The sequence below is a fragment of the Neopelma chrysocephalum genome, unplaced genomic scaffold, assembly GCF_003984885.1.
Source record: "Neopelma chrysocephalum unplaced genomic scaffold, ASM398488v2 Primary Assembly neopelma1_74, whole genome shotgun sequence".
NCBI lineage: Eukaryota > Metazoa > Chordata > Aves > Passeriformes > Pipridae > Neopelma > Neopelma chrysocephalum.
In genome coordinates this window covers 7990043-8002679 of record NW_020897735.1, presented here as the reverse complement: position 1 = coordinate 8002679, position 12637 = coordinate 7990043, and the positions used below count along the sequence as shown (strand labels likewise).

General features: G+C 55.3%; 1 protein-coding gene across 1 annotated transcript; it reads right to left on the bottom strand.

Moving 5' to 3' along the window:
• Nucleotides 1-2777: 2777 nt before the first annotated feature.
• On the bottom strand, nucleotides 2778-9249 carry LHX3 (LIM homeobox 3). The gene is made up of 6 exons (XM_027687775.1): nucleotides 9141-9249; nucleotides 6435-6606; nucleotides 6020-6222; nucleotides 5671-5822; nucleotides 5412-5583; nucleotides 2778-3615 (listed from the first exon to the last, which is right to left on the bottom strand). Exons 1-6 carry the CDS (start codon nucleotides 9208-9210, stop codon nucleotides 3197-3199), a joined length of 1188 nt encoding a protein of 395 aa, XP_027543576.1. The 5' UTR covers nucleotides 9211-9249; the 3' UTR covers nucleotides 2778-3196.
• Between the last annotated feature and the right edge of the window lie 3388 nt (nucleotides 9250-12637).

Here is a 12637-nt window from a genome sequence, read left to right as displayed (position 1 = left end):
CTGCCTCCCGTGTCTTGCACTCACGGAAATCAGCAGAGGTTGTAAAGCTCACCTGCAAACTGAGCAGTGCAAAACCCCCCTTCCTAATTCTGTTTGGGTTTTACAAGCTGTCAGTCACTTGGACAGCGTTAGTTTTATTTGCTTCTTTCAAATTGGTTTTCTTTTTAACGGGAAGAAAGCATTTATATTAATGGAATCCTTGAGCCTCAGCCCTGAAAGGAGAGGCTGAAATGCAATCCCTGAATTTGAGATCAGGACGCTCGGGAAGCTCCTCTCTGTGTTCAGACGAGAACAAACACCAGCAACTTCAACTTGCAGCCCGTTCTGCCTCTGAGAGCAAAGCACAAAGGCAGAGGGGCAGATTTGCATTTCTCCCTTTCTTAAATTCAGCCATCCCCTGGGAATTCCCAGGGGAGAGGAACAGCAGTGTCCGTTATTTGCAGGGAGGGAGACGATGAGAAAAATATCTATAAACTGCATGTTCAAGTACTACAGTTTTTAGACTGGTTTTATAACAGCATTATCCCAAAATTTCTGTCTTTCTGTTCTTATTTCCTTATTTTTAGGAAATAAACATGTCTCAAAGTCTTTTCGTAGTCTTCTATAGGAAGATATTATTAATACTTGAACCACCAAAGTGTTTTGATACAAAACACTTGCCCAGTTTTAGTGAGGGTGTTTCTAGACATGTAAATCTTGAAAGCACAAATTCCTGTTTTCTCTTTAGGTGAAGTTCTGCAATCTGATTTTTTAAGTCCCACAGTTTTCTATTTACTCCACAAATTTCCATGAGAAATGTCCTTGTGACGTACCTACAGGCTGGCAGCAACAGTTGTCTCTTTATTACTCAGTCCTGGAGAAGGAAGGAAAAACTGCTGGGCTCAGACTCACCTAAACAAGGCAAATTCCTGCCTTGGCTGGAGGAGACACAGCTTCACCCATCTCCAAAATCCCCCAGGAGCAGAGACATGAGCAGAATTCCACGTGTCACCCCCAGATCCAAGCTGGTGGGGTGTTCTTTACACCCATGGTGTCACACAGGGGGGTTTTCCCAGTGTGTGGGACATCAGTGTTCCACCCCTGCCGAGCAAAGGCCCGGGAAGGAGGGAATGGTGGCTGTGGGTTGTGCTCAGCACAGCCCCCCCAGCTGCCAAACAGCAAGAGATGGGGGCCACGACCCTCCCCTCACCTTTAGGAAAGGTGGGGAATCAAATCCAAGATATTCCAGGTGTCTCCACAAGCTGGGCAGCTCAGCTCTGCCCTGGGTACCAGAGCATGGCCCGGGTGTTCCTCACTGCCCAGGGGTGCTGCTCTTCTCCTGTGCACATGGAAAACCCCCAAGCAAACATTCCCTGACTTCCCAGGGAGCAGGAACATCAAAGCCCCTGAGCTTTATAAAGGGTCTGTCATCAAATCCTTGAGCCAGAGGCCTCAGCACTTCCCTCTGCTCCGAGGACCGTGACCACAGATGTTTGTGTATGAGATGTGCACATCTGATATATGTGTGTGTTTGTATATAGAGATGTATAAACCAAACAAATATATGTACATGCTCATCAAACTTAATCCCTCGAGGATTTTTTTCCTTTTCTTTCAGATTTCTCTTTGAAATATTCCAATATCTGACTCTGTGTTTCATGTTCCCGACTTTCTGCTCGCAGACAGACAACATCAGACTGCATTTGCTATTGCTTTATCAGCCCAGATTTCTGCTTCCACCTTTGGGATAAATGCTAAAAAATAGCCAGGACCCATCAAAAACAGCCAGACCATGATCAAAGTCTGTGTGTGCCCAGAGCAATCCCATTTGGATCGACCAAGGATTGCCAGCCTCTAAAAACTGTCATTTTTTTCTTCCAAAGCATTTCCACCTCGGTGGGTTTGCTCCTCTATTGAAAGGAATATTTCAACATTAAAATATTGGAGATATTGAAAGCACATTTCAACGCTTTGTTGGATCATGGCATCGAGGTTTAAGAGCTTTTACTCTTAGATTAACGTGTTTTATTAACTTATGTTGATGCTTTTAATGTGAATTTAGCAAAAGACTGTTTAAAGTTTAGCTGACAAATTTATTTGTAACCTTGAAGTATTTGATCATCAGAGAGAAAGCGAGAATATAAATAAAAGACACTGGACATTCACATAATCTACAGTTAATTCCATATTTTTTACAGATAACAATATACATATTGTCTTGCCTTTCCTCACAATCAGCTCGCACCATATCCATGGAAATACACAAATGCCTGGAACAGAGGTGTGTTCCCAGGAAAGCCTGTGCTCGCTCCGACACTCCCAGTGGTGCCTCGGGAATGGCAGGAACTAAACCAGCCAAACCCTCCTGCTGAGAGACCCCCCGAGAAGGTATTTGGCAACAAGACATCAGGGTGATTTTTTGAGACATTTTGCAGTTAAACTGTTGCAAAGAAATGTGAAGGAAAAGCATAAGACCCACAACCCAGAGCCATTAGTGTTCCTGGGTCAAGAAAAATTCACCTCTTGACCCCGTGATAAACGTGGAATTATTTGGTAATAAATACATCTATTCACGGTTTAATGCTTATATGGAAGAGTCAAACTAGCAATCTACAAATTAAAAAGAGGAGAAGCAGAATTAACATATGATTTTCATTTTACAAAGGAAAACGTTGGTAAATGATTGGCATGTCAAAGAGCATTTCATTTTAGAAAAGTGAATGTAAATCCAAAATAAAACAAAACATACCGCCACCGGTGCGCTTTTAAAAAATCTGCTGGAAGAACAGAGAAGTTTCCTACCATGGATTTCTGAAGTGATTCACTATGAACAGTTCTCCTATAGAAATATAGACACTGTCACACCTTTCACCGTGGATGAGGACTTTTATTTTCCCTTAAAAATGTCTCAGTGTGGGTGGGCGATGAAGCAAGTCCTTGCTTTGGAGAATGCACTGACAACAGAGAGCAAAATACCTCATATCAAATCTGTAAAGCACAAGTCTTGGTGTTTTAGTAAAGACACGAGAAGCAGTTTGTTTGGACACTCAGGATGCCACTTGCTGTGGTGCCACCAGGCCGGGTCCCCTCCAAAATCCCGTCCGTGTCCTCACACGTTCCTGCCCCGCTCGGCAGCCACGGCTCGTCCCTCTGTCATTCCAAGGGTTCAACAGCACCGAGTCCTTTCCCTTCCCACTGCACGGTGGTGGATCCTGTATCAAAACTGAGCGTGGTCGACTTCATCCAGCCAGGAGGCCGGGCTGGCAGGGAAATCTGGGTACCCCCCGCTGCTGCCGGTGGAGAGGTCGGAGCTGGGGCCATTCCCGGCCAGGACCCTCATGGGCTGGGGCACCCCTTGTCCGCTTTGTCCCATGAGGCCCAAGCCGTTGTCTGGGTAAACCAAGCTGGAGATTAAAGGCTGGTGGCCTGGCAGTGCTTGCAAAGAGGCTGGAGACTGGGGGATCCCGTAGGGGCTGTTGGAGCGCAGGTCGTGGTACTGGTCCTGGGCTGGGATCCCGCTGGGATCCAGGGCAAAGCTCCCGTTGGTCCCAGCCTGTCTCCCCAGCGCAGGGGACGCCTCGTTGAGATTGCTGTAAATCCCATTGGAATGGCTCATTTCTGACATGGAGGGCTCATCTGAAAGGGAAATGGACTGGTTTTACTGGGAGAACAACAATCATGGCTGCAATGGACTGGGTTTACTGGGAAAGGAACAGTCACGGCTGCAATGGACTGGGTTTACTGGGAGAGGAACAGTCACAGTTGGAATGGACTGGTTTTAGTGGGAGAGGAACAGTCACGGCTGCAATGGACTGGTTTTACTGGGAGAGGAACAGTCACAGCTGCAATGGACTGGTTTTATTGGTCATAGCTGGAATGGACTGGTTTTATTGGTCATAGCTGGAATGGACTGGTTTTACTGGGAGAGCAATGGTCAGGGGTGGCAGTGGCTGCACAGGAACCCCTGCAAGCTCTGGGTATAAATAGATGGGAGGGATGGGAGCTGAGCACCCACGCTCTTCCCACTTGTAATTCCTTATTATTCCCACCCTTGCTGACGGATCTTCATAGAAGGCCACGGGATTATTATTTTTTTTTTCTGAGTACAAAAGTCTAATACAATTTGGATTTTAAAAATATGCATGAAAAGTACATATTAAAATATAAGACTATGATTTAAAAATAATCCTTTAAAGGGAAAGTGAGTTCAATACCTTTCCACCTTTTGTTTCTATTTGGCTTTGAGGTTTATCCTGAATTTTGATATAATTTTTAGGAGCCACCTGAACATTCACCAATGCAAGAAAAAACTCTCCATTTCTCAGGAAAAAAAAAGATATTAAATAGAGATATTTGTCTGCTCAGGAACAAGCTAATGAAAACACAGTTCCAGAGTGTATTTGTTCGACTTAAAAACACTCCTGAGAAACGAGTAACATTTTTTAAATACCCAGCAAAAATTATTTGTATTTGTTAGGGTTTTATGGACAGTGAGAGCTGCTCTGTTGCCTGGGATACAAACCTGTTTGTGGCAGGGGGCTCTCAATAATTGTTCACATTTTTTAGTTATTATTTATAGAATATTCATATTTAATGAGCTGATGCACGGTGTGTGTGTATAAACAGACTCGAAAATCAAATAGTTTTCAGAAACAGAGAGGAGCTGAGATGCAAAGCTGTGTGTGCATAAACATACACATTATAGATGTGTCTGTGTAAATATGTACAAAGGTTTGGTTTTCAGTTTCTCTCGTTATCCCTAAAAACCACTCACACGTTTGGGATGGAGCTCTGCCTGGAGGCACCGACCCCCCATCCTGCTCCCGCGGCTCTGGAGAGCGTGGGATGAGGCTGCACAGGACAAGAGCTGCTGGGGGAATGTCTCTGAATTTGTCAACAGAAATCTCGGCTCCAAAAACGGGACTCTTTGGTGCAGAAACCTCCTAACACGCAGCAGTCTCCCTTTTGCAGCACAGCTCCCGCAGGACTGAGGAGTCCTAACGAGTAACTACACAAATAAAACCACCCCTAAAAAATATTTTTTTTTAAAAAAGGAATTTTTAAAAAAATCGCACACTTTTCCCCGTAAAAACATTCAGTGGTTCTGGACTCTCTGGTTTTTGTATTTCTAAGAGTCCCTTGAAAAGGCCGTGTACGAGCTGCGGCTCTGACATCGCAGCGGCTGCCCCGGCAGCTCTCCCTGCTGTCCCCGCAGCTTTTCGGGCCTGACACAAACATCCCCCCGGAGGAACAGCGGAGTGTCCCCCCCGCTCCTCAGCCCCCGCGGTCCCGGTTCCCCCGCCAGGACCGCGCCGCGGTGGATCCCGCAGCTCTGCCCTTCTCCCGCCCTGGGCGCTTGGTTTCACTCATTGTATGATGCCCGAAAATTCTGACCGTGGCACGGAGATGTTGAAAACAGCCCAGTGACCGACCTGTGAAGGAGACCTCGGCGTCGCTGTCGGGCCCCTCCTCCTGGATGCTGTCCTTGTCGGACTTGGATGTCCCCCGGGATCTCTTCATGTTCCTGAAGTACTGACCCCACCGCTGCCTCCCCGCGTCCTTCTTCAGCCTTTTCTCCTTGGCCCTGCGGTTCTGGAACCAGACCTGCGGGCAGGACAGGCCGGGGAGCTCGGGGGCTGCGGGGCCGGTCCCCCCCCGGCGCCCCCCGGCCCGCGCAGACCCCGCTCTTACCTGCACCACCCGCATGTCCAGCCCCGTCTCCGACGAAAGCTGCTCCCGGACGTGCCGCGCCGGCTTGGGCGAGTTGTTATAGGCGTTTTTGAGGGTCTCCAGCTGCTTGGCCGTGATGGTGGTGCGGGGCCGCTTGGCCGTGGATTCAGCCTCTGCCGACAAGGTGCGAGTGGGAGGTGAAGCCACCGCAGGACGCGGGACCCGCGACCTCCTCCCAGCCACCCGCCGACGGCAGATGCTCCCACCCCTCCCGCCCGCTGCATGAGCCTGTCCCGGAGGGCAGGAGCGCCCCGGGCCGCTCCCTCCTGCCCTCGGGGGGTGGCAGGGACGGGGCAAGGGGAAGGGGTACCTCTCTGCTTGGCCGTCTCGTAGTCCGCCTTGCAGACCAGCCTGCTGTCCTCCATGAGGTAGAACTCGTCGCCGGTGGCCAGCTGCCGCTTGCAGACGATGCAGGCGAAGCAATGCAGGTGGTAAACGAAGTCCTGGGCCCGGCGAACCACCTGGGTCGGGGGGATGCCCTGCTGGCAGGCGGCACACTTCGTCCCGAAGCGCCTGAGCGGGGGGGGGGACAAGCGGCGGCCGCTGAGCCGGGTGGTGCCCGGGGAGGGTTCCCGGCCCTGCCCGGCGCTGTCCGCGGTGCTGGACCCGCCGCTGTCCCGGTGCTGAATCCCCCCTCACCCTGAGTCGCTGCCCGCGCTGTGACCCCCACCCGGGCCGGCCGCCCCCCGTCCCGTCCCATCCCGTCCCGGGCGGTCCCCACGCACTTGAAGAAGTCCTCCTTGCAGTACACGCCGTCCCCGCGGCTGAAGCACTTCTCGGCCAGCTGCGTCTGGCAGTCGGAGCATTTCAGGCACTTGCTGTGCCAGTGGCGGTCCAGGACTTTGAGGATGAACCTGTCCACGATGTGCTGGTTGCAGCCGGCGCACAGCGGGATCTCTGCGGGGAGGCAGCTCCGGTCAGCCCCCGGCAGCCCCGCTGCCCCCCGAGACCGGCCCGGCCCCTCCCGCCACCCCCGGGGCCGCTGCCGCCCGGGGTGGCCCGGGGAACAGCCCGGGAAACCACAGTATTCGTTCAAATTCGTTTTTTGCAGCGCCGTGTGAGCGTTTGCCCGCGCCGCGGGGATCGGCGAACCCCCGGGCTGTGCACACCCGGGAGAACCCGGGAAAACATGAAGGGAAGTGATAGAAACGGAATTAACTCCCCGACCGATCCGCCGGCAAAGCTGCAATTATTCCAGGCTCTTTTTGCTTTTCCTGCACTTCCAAAATTCACCTTCAAATAACGGCAGGGCAGCCCGGGTGGAGTGAGGGAAGAGACTACCAAAAATTCCGAGAATTGCACTGAAAATAAAAACGCGGCGGGCTTGTCCCTTCACCCTGCAGATACCGACAGGGATGGTACAGAAAGAGATAAATATACAGATATGGAGAGATAGAGATATAAAAATGAACAAATACAGTAGATAGAAAACGAAATGTACAGATACACAGATATAAATATATAGATTTCGTTATAAAGGTATAGATAGAGATATGTAGGTAAAAATACGAATATGGGATACATAAATACAGATATATCGGTATAGATAGAGATGGAGAGATATAGACACGGCAGTAGAGATACAGATAGATGAGAGTATCTCTATGTAAAGATAACTGTGTGTGGAGACACAGAGCTGCCTCGGGGCGCATAGGGTGGAGGTGGAGGTGATCTCTTCTCCTCAACAATTCACCGCGTCCAAACGAACAACCCCAACAGCGGCAGCAGCTCCGGCCAGGACTGAGCTCCGGCAGCGGCAACACGGCACAGCCCCGCGGGGTCCCGGCTCAGCCCGGCTCGACCCGCGGCTCTTACGCTGCATCGCGATCCGCGGGCCAGCTCCGCTCGCTCAGCGGGGCCGCGGGCTCTGGAGCATCTTCCGCCGCCCCGTCGCTGCCGAGGCCGGGCCGGGCGCGGACCCGCCGCGCTCCCCCCGCCGACTTCTTCCCCCCCCCCAAATCACGGCGGCAGTTGTGTCCCCCCTCCCCGGCCGCTGCCACCCCCGCGCCGCCGGGGATTTAATTCGCTAAAGCGGGTTATTTTTAGCCGCCGGCCCTGCCCGCCGGTGCCGCTCTGAAGCGCCGGGCAGGGCATCGCGCCGCGCTGTATTTAATCCCCCCCGCCCCCGGCGGCACAGCCCCACATCCCCTCCCGCCGCCCCTTCCCGGCCGGGCGCGGCGGGAGGGACACGGCTCCGGGAAACGACCCCAACGGGGCCGGCGGCGGGCGGGGGTCGCGCCGGGGGGAGGCAGCGCCGGGAGCTGCCCCGGGTTCGTTGTGAGCCGCAAACCCCGGATTTACCCCCGGCTCGAGCAGAGCACCGCGCGGCTCGGCCCCCCCGGCGGGGCGAACCCCCCGGGCCCGGTCCTGCCGCCGCCCTGCCCCGGCCATGCCCACGGTAAGCCCCGCCGAGCCCCCTCGCTCCCCTCCCGCTGCCTCCCCGACGGAGCCGGAGACCCCGGGGCCCAAAACGAGCATCGCGTCCTGCGGGAAAATAATTCTTTTCGCGTCGTTCGTTCTACCGGAGGTACCGATTTCGGCGGTGTCGCCTCCGCCCCCGCAGGGCCAAAGCAGCTCCCGGTTCTCGGGTCAAAGGCGCAACTCCCGCACAGCGGGGACCCGACGGGGAGAGCCACGGAAAGACGAGCCGGGGCAGGACGGGGGGGCATCAACCCCACCACGGGGGCTGCCGGGGCGCGGGGTCGGTCCCACCGCCGGTGACACCTCGGTCCCCGCACACCGGCGGGTCCCCCGCGCCGGGTCCTCGTTGTTTGGTTTTTAAGCCCCTCCGGCCCCAGTCGCTGCTGGAGAGAACCGGGACGGCCCCGCACCGGGACCGGCCCCGCTGCCCCGGCCCCGGCTGTGCCCCCGCCGGTGAGACGCGGAGCCCCGAGCACGGCGGGGGAGTGCGGTGCGGTTCCCCCCGCCCCGACAGGGCTGTCCCCGTTCGTTAAACGGGAGGAAAGAACATTTAAGAAAAGAATTAACGGGAGTTTTTCCAAAGTGCGGAAAAAGCCGGGCGGGAGCCGGGCGGGGGGCGCGGGGGGTCCCCGCCGTCGGGAGGAACCTTCGGGCATCAAAAACTCCCCGTTTCGTCCCTGCCCTCGTTGAGCGGGGAGCACCGGGAGCCCGGGGCAGCCCCGCCGTTACCCCGAGGGCGGCGGGGAGACCAAACGGGCGTCTAAAGCCAGGTGAGGGGCAGCGAGAGGGTCTCCTGTATCGGGGACGAGCAGGAGAGAGCGAGCGGGAGCGTGGGGCGGGCGGAACGGACCGGGATGGACTCTCCGCTGCCGTCGGGCCACCCGCCTTCCCCCGCAGCCAACCCCAACCGCGGCCCCGACGGTGCCCCGGGGAGCGCGGAACCGGCACAGACGGGACTCCCAGCGGTGCCTCCGCGGGGGGACGCGGAGGTTTGCGCGCCCCCGCCTCACCTGGGCTCCGCGGGAAGGGGCAGAGCTCCGCTGCCTTCTCCGAGCCGGCGCGGACCCGCTCCAGCAGCATCGCGGCCTCCGTGGGCGCCGTCCGAGGAGCGCGGCGGCGGCGCGGGAGTGGCGGAGCGGCGCGGAGGGGCGCGCAGGGAGCGGCGCGGGGCTGGGCGGGGCGGGGGGGCACGGGGGGCGGGCCGGGGGCGGCTCCGGGCCGCAGCTGGGCCGCGGTTCAGCGCCGGGCTCTTTAGCATCACAAAAGCGGCGGGGGGAGCGCTGCCCACCTCCCCTCCCCGGCCCACGCGTGGCCGAGGCCGCTGTTCCCCGACGCGTGGGCTCGGGCTGCAGGAGCCGCCCGCGAGGGCAAAGCGGCCCCCGGGACCCCCCTGAGCCCCCTCGGAGCCCGCACGGAGCGGGGCGGGGGAGCCGCCGTCGGGGGGAGCCTCTCCCCGGGCTCCGCCGCGCCCCGGCCGCCCCCGCGCCCGGATTTCGTTTGTCCCCTTGGCGCGGTTTGCGGGTCTCCCTGGACTCCTCCCGTGGGGAGCGGGGGGGGCTCTTCCCCCTCCGCTAATTAATTAATGAGCGCGGAGAGGTAGCGGGTGTCTGACCCTGGGGCAGCGGCGCGCGGCGGCTGCAGGAGGTTAATTGCGCTAATTGAGGACGGGGCGGACACGGACGTGTGTTTGCGCGTGTGGGTGGGTGGGTAGCGGGGCTGCGGGTGTAGCCGTGCGTGTGCCCTTGTTTGTGTGTGCGTGGCAGCCCGTGGGTCGTTTCGGGTGTGCCTGTAGGGCTGTGCGGGTCTGTCTGCGCACACGGCTGTTCCCGCGCGTTTTGGGTGTCCATGTGTGCGGGGTGTCGGTGCGTTCTCGGGGCTCGCGGGTCCGTGTTTCTGTGCGTGTGCCACCGACAGCCCCGTGCGTGTGTGCCCCGCTTGCCCCAGGCAGCCGGAGCTGATAATTGTGGTTGTTACTGTGAGCCCGTTAATCCCCCGAATCCCTTTACCTCCTGCTCGCGGGGGATTACAAATTAATAAAAGCAGCTTAGGGGCGGGAGCTCCGAACACACATATGCTCCTGCCGACGGCAGCACCGGGACTTTCGCCCGCTCGTGGGGGCACCCGGGGAGCCCCACACCGAGCCCCCGACCCTGGGACAGCCACCCCGGGGTGACAGATCACCTTCCTGCCCGCTCCCCTCCGGCGCGGCCGAGGGTCGGGGCTGTCCCCTGTGTTGGGTTATCTGCCTGGGGACAGCTCAGTCCTGTGCTGTTGGAAAAAAATCAGGGCGACATTTGAGGGGCCGGGATTTGGGGTCCTAAATAAAGTACCCAGAAATTCCAGGCTGGCGTGAAGTTGGGGTGCGGGTACAGCATTGCCGGAGCGTGGCTGTGACCGTGCTGCAGTGACACAGGTACCACCAGCACCGGCTGTGCTGGGGCACCACGACCCTCCCCATGGCCAGGAACAGCTTCAAGGGGGTAGGTGATGACCCACACGGTCCCTTTTAAGCTCAGTTTTAAAGTGGGTTTTGTCTGAGGCCCTGAGGAAGCACTTCAAGAAAACGCGGGTGTGGCGGTGCCCGTTCCCCCGCGCACGGGGCGGGGACGCGGCAGCTGCGGCCGGGCAGGAGGGAGGGAGGGGCTGCGTCCCACTCACACCATCAGCGGCACACGCCAGCCCCGTGTCTCTCACACTGTGACACCATCACCCCGCAGAAGCCCCTCAGGTGATCTCTCTCCCCACACACACTCCTGTGCCCTCCTGCTCAGGTTGTAGCAGCCACCAGACCCTGCCCGGGGGTTTCCTCGCGGTGGTTCTGCCAATATTAAAAAAAAACAAACCCAAACGTGTGTCTGTTCCTGGTTTTCTCTCTTCTCTGGTTCAGAAGATTCCTTAGCAAGCCCTGACTTCTCAGGGGTTAAAAATACTCCCCTGCCTGTTCCCTTCCAGTGGCTCTTCTGTGACCAGACCCAGAGGCTGCACTGTCCTTCCCTCTGATGAAATTGTGCCAGTTTTTGTAGGACTTGTCCCCAAAACAGCATCAGACCATGAATTGGGTGGTCCCAGGGCACCTCTTCACCAGGAGGCAGCAGATGCCCCGAGTTTGGGTGGCAAGGACAGGTCTGGTCCTGCCCCGGCAGGGACAACGCCCAGGTTTGTCCTCAAGGATTCAGGGGATGAGCCCAGTCCTCAGGGGAATATTGCTGGTTCCCAGGCAAGGTCAAGGGCCAGCCAGGAAACGAGTTTCAGAGCCAAGCATTCCCTGACATTTCAGAAATTTATGGGATAACAGTGAAAGAAAAGGAGTAAAGGTTCACCTGTTCTCAGAATTAAACACCTACACAAAATGATGGATGTGGTTTGACACAGACATGGACATGGGCAAGCCTGGAAATACAGTTTAGCTAAAAAGAATTCGAAAATTAAAACCAGTTGGAAAACACAGGTAAAGAGCCCACACACACCACTTTGCCCAAATGTTTGCAATTTATTTTAAACAAGCACATTAGTTTACAATTTAGTACAAAACAGTCACTTTTCCTTCCAAGAGAGGAATGAGACAGTAAAAAAACCAACCAAACCAAACCAGAACAGACTCAAAAATGTCAAGTTACTGAATTCAAATAAATAGAACATTTAAATTACTGCAATGGTATCGTCACTATTTCCAACACTTCGTGTGCAAAGCACAGACTGAGACAACACACTCAGGACCTTTGTTCCCATCCAGTTCTGAGCAGGAACAGCAGGATGGACACACTGCTGGAAATCAAAAATTACCAGTTCTCAGGAATAACTTTATTAGGTTTCTTTAGCACTTGCAGCTTTTCTCTCTCTCCTGGCACATTCTACTCCTTTTATTTTCTATGCAGGTTTAATATTCCCTCTTTAAAAACATCCAGAGAGCAAAGAAAGCTCCATGAATTACAAAGGGCCAAGAAATCTCTCTTGGAACTGCCTGGTCCCAGCACAGGGAAGGGGCATTGCAGGAACCTCTGTGGCACAACACAGCACACAAATAAACCCTCCAGGACTGAGGAGATGGGGCTGGAGGCAATTTTTAAAACAGAAGCACTTTCCTGGCAGCATCACCCATCCCCCAGCACAGACTGTGCTGTTACAGAGACATAAAACGATGCCATTTGTCATTATAAAGATGGAAAATAAGAACAAGCAAACCAAGATTTACACAGCTGAATTCAAAGCGAGGAAAACCTCCCCAGATGAGGTTGTTGAAGTGAAAGCCTTGGCTGGTTCACTGGCAAGAGCTGGAGCACCAACACGGACAAGAAACATCCTAATTTCATACTTTCACACTCTCAAGAGGCAAAAAAAAGCCACTGGAAGTTTGAGTATTGGTTCCTTTTGTTGTGTTTGCAGCAGGGTCACAGCAATGTGGAAGTTAAAGGTGTGTAGCAAACCCACCAACTTATTCCAAACCCACATTTGCTGTTTTTTAAAGGCAAAATCATTCCTAAAAACCTCCAAAGCCTTTTGCTTCCAT

Excerpts from the sequence above, each read along its gene's own strand:
- LHX3 (XM_027687775.1), bottom strand. The coding sequence starts at position 9,210 with ATGCTGCTGGAGCGGGTCCGCGCCGGCTCGGAGAAGGCAGCGGAGCTC. Across the intron at positions 6,607-9,140 it reads CCCCTTCCCGCGGAGCCCAG|AGATCCCGCTGTGCGCCGGC; the intron begins GTGAGGCGGGGG and ends GCCTCCCCGCAG. Across the intron at positions 5,584-5,670 it reads TGGACATGCGGGTGGTGCAG|GTCTGGTTCCAGAACCGCAG; the intron begins GTAAGAGCGGGG and ends TCCTGCCCGCAG.